The sequence below is a fragment of the Penaeus chinensis genome, chromosome 17, assembly GCF_019202785.1.
Source record: "Penaeus chinensis breed Huanghai No. 1 chromosome 17, ASM1920278v2, whole genome shotgun sequence".
NCBI lineage: Eukaryota > Metazoa > Arthropoda > Malacostraca > Decapoda > Penaeidae > Penaeus > Penaeus chinensis.
In genome coordinates this window covers 8,356,614-8,364,113 of record NC_061835.1, presented here as the reverse complement: position 1 = coordinate 8,364,113, position 7,500 = coordinate 8,356,614, and the positions used below count along the sequence as shown (strand labels likewise).

The 7,500-nt window shown below is 39.8% G+C and overlaps 1 protein-coding gene across 1 annotated transcript in view; it reads left to right on the top strand.

Moving 5' to 3' along the window:
* The window catches only part of LOC125034165 (nucleoporin NUP116/NSP116-like), a 28,607-nt gene that overhangs the window by 9,668 nt on the left and 11,439 nt on the right, over window positions 1-7,500 (top strand). The window contains exons 4-5 of the mRNA XM_047625845.1: window positions 1,188-1,407; window positions 7,302-7,500. The exon at window positions 7,302-7,500 is cut by the window's right edge and continues 26 nt beyond it. Coding sequence (XP_047481801.1) covers window positions 1,188-1,407; window positions 7,302-7,500 — 419 coding nt within the window. The remainder of the gene's footprint in view (window positions 1-1,187; window positions 1,408-7,301) is intronic.

Genomic DNA, 7,500 nt, shown 5'->3' with positions numbered 1-7,500 from the left:
TGATTCCGACAATAGATATTGGCAAAGATTTTTTCTATAAAGAGAACATGCTGATCTGTGTGATACTTCATGCAAAAGAAAAGAACTAGTTTATATTCTCTGCATTCAGTTGGAAAACACTGAAAGAAGGAAATCTTGCTTATGTAGTTGTCCAGAATAAACCAAAGTTGGATATGGGACTGAAGATGATGCAACGGCAGTGCACCCTGTAGAAAGGTCTTACTCTCTTCTCTTGCACTTTTGGCTTCTCTCTCTCTTCGACCAAACTGTGAAATTGGCATCGGCGTGCTCTTGGTAGTTGCTAAATGCTCACCTTTTTAATGACACTTTCATTAGTTGTCAGATGTTTCTGTTGATCTTGATAAATTTGTCATTTCCAAGAGGAGTTTGGCAGGTGTGATGAATTCTGTGCAGTGATGTATGGTATATTTATTTATTTCCTTTTTTCATGGAAGAAATCATGTAATATCTGTCTGTAAACATATAAACAATATATGTAGTTAAGATCACACTTTCTTAATTTGTTATTTCAGTTATTTTTAAAATATTTCTATCCTGGTCAGTTATGCAATAGTTCCAGCAGTATAAAAGAACACTATGGAAACTAAGCAACTGTCTGCCAGTGCTGAGATCTATACATTGCAAGGGATCATAACATGTAAAGATGTAAAACTTTTCCATATGGTCATATCTTAACACATTCACATGATGCAGAGGGCTGCATAGGTGTAATGAAAAGATAACAGCTTCTGGGAATAAATTTAATTTGTTCTGTTCATTGATATTGATAGAACTATGCAGCTGTTTAGTGTCATTCCCTTGTTGGATGTAGGTTATATATACAAGTGGTTGAGGCATTGACTATATCTTTACCACATATCAAAGTTTGTGACTAGGCTTCCACTTTCCAGTTCAAAAAACTTTCAGGAGCTCTAATCACTAGATGAGCCAGAATACGTTTATGATTTCACAGTTGCTTTGCAGTTTCCTAATTACCTGGCAAAATCATAATTATGTAAGGGAGTCACAATTTCATAATTACCTCAATATCAGAATTACATTGTATTGTCATAATTACCTCATGATTTGATAATTATCCTTAGAATGGAATGGAATTTCCTCACAGTATTATAGTTTTCTTGTGGTGTTACATGTGATTATTTACATTTTGCTTGTTGCTTCCACAGAATGCAGCATCGAATGCCAGTGCTGGAGCCAAGAACTCGACAACAAAGTCCTCGGCCTTATTTTGCTTGTTAGCGGATCTGGATGGTGGACAGACAGGCAATTCATCTGTCAATGCCAATGATCCTTTTGCCTCGCCTACGAGTGCGCAGGCACCAGCGTCCATATCGCAGCCTTCTTTTGCCAATTTTGAGAATGCAAATATCTTCACAAACACTGCCGGTATGTTAAATATTACTTTTTAAAATTCTGTTAAGCAGTCTCAGCAGTATATTGATTTTGAAAGTGAAAGTAAAAAAAAAGAAAAAAAGAAGAAAGAAAAAAAAATAGGTTATATAGGAATCATTTTCAGTTACTTCAATAGCACACATTGATTGAAATTCAATCTTTAACTCTGGTGCTGGGGCATGTCTGTGGATGTGTGATCACCAGACATTGAGCTTTGCTTTTGCTTCCCCTGTTTTCCTTCCACCACAGTTCAGTCTGCAGCGTCTTTATGTTGCCAGCATACACTGCCACCCTTAGTTTGGCTCAATTCATGTGTAACTATACCCATAGGCTACCAAACATCCACAGCCATGCACTGGCGATAAGGAGTAGGTAAATTGCACATAGCCAAGTGTTTAGAGGATAAAACCAACATAAAAAAAGAAGGATGAGGAGTAGAATAAGAATGGAGAGTAGCAAAAAGTATCTAATATCTTACTTTATGCTTTGATTTTTTTATTTATCTATCTGTATGTGTAAGAGTCGTCTTTTTTTTTTTTTTTGAGTCTTGCCATCCCAAGAAAAAAAAATTAGGAAGATGAGAACTATTGTGCTGTGTATGCTTAGGAAGTACTTTTATAAATATCTTTCAAGGTTTTGACTCAGTGGTGGTGGTAATGTCTGGTAATTGCTGTGTTTCACGTTTTCTGGTCCTTTCTATTGAGGAACAGGAATTAATCTTATCTTTTTTGTGTCCCTCCTCTCATTTTTTCCTCCTGAGATGTGAAATTTTTCATGATTTTGGGATGTCTCTCTTTTTTTGTAAGGCTTTTCTAAATTTGTGTGAGCCAGGTTCTAGTGCTAAGTGTGAGAAAGCATTACTAAAAGTTAATTCTGACTGATGTGACTTGTTCCATGATGTAGCTGTGAGTATTGGCTATGATCAGCAACGGCACTGATGCTGGCTGACACACAATCCGGTTCTGTAGCGACCACAGTAATTTTCTTCCATCTCACTGTATCTCCCTTTTACTCATTTGGTTCCGATCCATTTGTGAGGTAGGGGAAACACTAGGCTTATGTTGCCATACATGAAAGCTTAGGGTATAGGTTGAGGCATCATGAGACTCTTGGATGAAGAAAATAGGTTTTGTAGTATCTGTTCACAAGTGCATTGGATAGTGATATGTAGCATTTGTTTAAAGGTTTTATGGGTGATATTAAGAAGTGATATTATGGGAGCTCTTTAGGAGTCAAATGTTATAGGAATTCCTGAAGAATATACAGTATATGGTGGTGTAAGATATTGAGATATTCCACCCATTGTATAGGATTTGCCTTCAGAGAAACATGTAATTTTTATACTTTAATTTACTTATGCCAGTGTTTTGAATATATTTTTGTCTCTGCAGATTCCAATATATGGCTTGTTTCTACTTCGTCATTGGTGTATTTAGAGAAACTGATGTCTTACTTATATACATGTATTATATATTTACCATCAAGTTGGCCTCACACTCTGAAAATATTAAACATGTATCTTTCCTTGAATGGAAATATGCATAGCTCATATTATGTTATTGCTAGAAGTTTACAATTGTAGGACTGAGAAGTTATTCCTTTTATGCCATCTGTGAGTAATCTCTCATACAGTGACAGGTTAAGGTATTTGAATGGGATGTGTAACTGATATGGTTAGTTATTTTAAGCTTTTTCATTAAGAATGATCATTTTGCTGGATACAGAAAATGAGGCTTGAGAGAAGCTATGTGTTTCAGTAGATATAATATAATGGTTTGCAGACTGTGCCTTTAACTCTAGAAATATTGGTATTGTGCAACTGATGGATATATTTGATTTTGAGCTGTGGTGTGAGCATGAATTGAATGATAGCGAGCTGCTCATATTATCCCAGTTGAGTGTTATACTTCCCTTTTTTTATTTTTTTATTTTTTTTCAAGATTTTAGTAAAATATCTCCCTGTCTTGGGAGACAGTGACAAAATTTTAAAAAGATAAAAAAAATAATTTGGTAGGAAAAGGCCAAAAGACACCACTAAGGGGCAGCAGCTTGTTAAGGGCACGAGTTGCTTGTGTGCATCTGCTTGCGATGTGTCCCTCTTTGATATTGGCTTTCTTTATGCTCGGCTTCTAACATTCAACTGACTCTGTCCAGCGCACAGTGGTCAAGGGAGAGGTTGATGGCATTCTGTCTCTCCCCGTGACTGTGACCTCTGTGCTGCAGGAACGGGGATGCCTACTGGATAATGTATACGTGGAAATGTGAGCAAGAAGACTCTTTCCCACTGCCATGATCCCGTCCTGCCCAGTTCCAATTTTTCCCTTTTCCCTCTTTTTCTACTTTTTGTTGGTTTGGATACTTGTGAATGGCTGTTAGATGTCCGTGTGGCACAGTGTCCGTGCAACAGTGCCTTATTTCCAGACCATAGACTTGAAGGGAGCATGGCACTGTCTTTGTTATAGGATGAGGCTTTATTATAGAACGGATGCAGCATGAGACTGTTTCCTATTCAGAATTGGGGTTTTTGAAGTGTATATGAGCAGATATGAAATAGATGTTAATATACAGTTATATATGTGTGTGTGTGTGTGGGTGTGTGTGTGTGTGTGTGTGTGTGTTTGTGTGTGTGTGTGTGTGTGTGTGTGTGTGTGTGTGTGTGTGTGTGTGTGTGTGTGTGTGTGTGTGTGTGTGTGTGTGTGTGTGTGTGTGTGTGTGTGTGTGTGTGTGTGTGATTAGGGTATGTCTATGTCTGTGCATATGTATATGTATATGTATATATTGTATGTATATGTATATATATGCATATATATGCATATATATGCATATATATGTATTTAGATAGATAGATAGATATTGTTGATAGTATTGGTGCTCATAAACATGGATACACGTAATTATACGTAACGCATCTACATGTACCTACATATCTACATAGATCTTGGGTCTTTTAGTGGTCATGTTTGAGTATGTCTTGTGGTCAGCAAGCTCCTGGTCTTGAAGCTGCTTGTGGTGTGTTGCTGACTTTATGCCTCAGGTCTTTCCCCTTCAGGTCCTCAGCGGTGGTTATTTTTTGTGTGCCCAAGACTGTTGAAATGATCCATGGCCATGGTGCTTTCAGAAAACATTTATTCATAGCTCTTGAGGTGAAACTAACTACTGAGTCTGCATGATTTTTTTTTTTTTCGCTACTGGTGACCTTCAATCTTCTTAGGCCCTTTGCAGATATGACTGAATGATTTATTTCTCAATTTTTTATGTTTTTTTTTTCTGGGTAGTTTTCTTAAGAAGCAGTCAAGATGATCTTTCTCAAAAAGTATCCTCCATTGTGAGACAAACTGGCGCATATATAATTAACTGTGTTTAGTGCAATAAGTGTTAATTATTTCTCTTCTTTTTTTCTGGAGATGATAAAATAATATGATTTTTATGTCACCTGGATATACTGCATTAACATTGTAGTATATTTTAGTAAAGAATATTTCTTGCATATATTACTCATAGTATTAAGATCAAGATGTCCAGGATTCATTTAATTGCATTTATAACATTAAAACTATGTCTCATACAATATTTGAATAATTCCACATCTAGTGCTGATCTGCCATTGCCCAGGCCAGTCTTTTGGCCTTGTCATTCAGTACTTAAAATCCTGGACATTGAATACTAGGGTCTCTGAGCTACATTTAAAGATGTATCAGAACCCTTTTTCCCAGGCACTTTTCTTGGACTTTCCAGTGGTTGTATGATGTTCTGTCACCTATTGGGAACCTTTTTATTTGTACAATTTTATTCTGGTATTAAAAGTTTGTAAGAATTACACAAAAGATGGGAGAGTAATTAGTTTGTAAGAATTACACAAAAGATGGGAGAGTAATTAGTTTGTTGACATCCAGATAGCACCACATTTAGAATGATAAAAAGGCTGTGCTATTGAGGCTCTGATGGTGAGGTTCTGATGGCGATTCCTTAAGCGCACAAACCATAATTCAGCTGTAATTAAGCATGTGTGCCAACTACCATCTTGTCCTGTATGTTTGTCATATACCTATCATCCCAAACTAGCCAGGATGGAGGAACACCTGCTGTTTGATAGTGATGACCAGAGCCCATGAATAGGGTGTCCGAAGACCAGTGACCAGGATTTTAAGCTCAGTGTGACAAATCCTTTAGGCATGGCCTCCTAAGCGGGCAGCAAGCATTAAATCTACTCACACATACACACAACCACACACATTCATAATTATACTTACATTCTCACTCTTGCTTTCACTCTTACTCTTACTCTTGCTCTTACTCGTATTCTAACTTTTACTCTCTCTCTCACTTTCTTTTTCTCCGTTGGTCCCACAATACAATCACATTCACACATGCATATAAAACATACACACACATGCAAAATATATATTTGGCTTATGAAACATGGTGGTGCCAGTATCCGTCACTCTCTCTCTCCCCAGAAGATCAGTCCCAAAACAATCAGGATGTGCAGTCCTGTAGTCCACCTCAAGGTGAATCTTCCTGCCCTCCTTCTCCCAGTCCTTCTTCTCTTGCTCCTCCTTCCCAGCCTTCAACCTGCACCCCCTCCCCTCGGCTCAGCCCTGCACGCTTCAGTGGTTGGGAGGCCTTTGATGGGGAGGAGGCGAGCGCTGCTACCCCTCTCATCCCTATGGCAGAGAGCTTCCCCTACCCTCCCTCGGCCTGTCATGATGCCTCTGGCCGAGCTACTAACAAGGGGAAGCACGGCTCCGGTATTATATTTGCTGCGGGTGTGAGTGCCCAGTTTGTGTGTCCAACTAACCCAAACTTTGCTGCATGTTGGAGGGATGAGTGCTCTGCCTCGTCCCTATCTGCCTCCCTTCCTTTATCATCGGCATTCACATCCTCCTCCTTCTCTTCTTCATCCACTCTCGCTCACTCTTCTTCCACTTCTAATTTGCCACACCACAGTAGTAAGAATAAAAACCCTGAAGTGTCATCAGTGATGGCAGCCACTCCACTGCTCTCTACCGTGGAGGAGAGAACCGCAAGGAGTATTCAGGCCCCAGATGTTGAAACAGCAGTGAGAAATCCCACTCCTGCCAAGAAGTCCTCTCAGACTCGGAGGGGAAGTGAGCAGGCCTTCACTTATTCAGCCTTGAATGTAGATGCTGTGTGTTCAGGTGCTTCTCCTCCTGTCACTAATGTTATGGAGCGTGCTGAAGGTATGAAGGGAAGTGCTGGTAGTTCTTTCCATTTGAATAACAAGTCTAATGAGATTGGTTCCAAGTGCTTTGCTGCTTTTTTGTCATCAACATCAAAACTGAGTGGAACTTCGTATCAGAACCTTGCATCAGATAATGCTCTTACAAATTCACCATCTGATCTGGATGAGGTTTCCTCTGGTATAAAGAAGTTAACTACAGCCAGGAAAGAATCTTTTGATGAACTCATGTTTGAAATGCCTGTGATTACAGCAGAGAAGGAATCACATGCCATAATGGGTGACGGGGAGGAAACCAATCCCTTCATGCCAAATGTGGGTAGTCCCTCTGCCTCGACTGGAGATATCTCAGTTTTTGACAATGCTCCCCTATTCAGCAAAAAGAAATCTGAGGCTACAAAGCCCATTCCCATTGCTAGCAGTGTCAAATTTGCTGGGAGGATGAGTAGCAGTTGCCTGAGCACGTTTCCACTTCATGCATCACCAACTACTAACCCGTTTGTGTCTGTTTCACAGTTGGCTACTAATCCCCAGCAGGTAGTGCGACCCATGGGCAACCTGGGCTATGCTGGGAGTTACGACAGTAGTAAGAATAATGATGTGTTTTTGCATGAGTGTCGCGACGGTCAGCTTTTCCGTGACCTTTGCACTGACAGCAGCATGACCCCGCCTAATTACCTTTTTGCAGGCTCGACAACTAGCAACAAATCAACCCCCTCCGGTCCTCCTCCCTTCTCGAATAACCCCCTGACCCCTATGACCCCTGGCTCCTCCTCCGCCCTGCCCACATCCTCTTCCTCTGTCAGCAGTGCAACAACAGCTCTCTCCAACAACCCTACTCAAGATCGCTACGCTGCATTGAAGGACCTAGACGAAGAGTTCAAGAC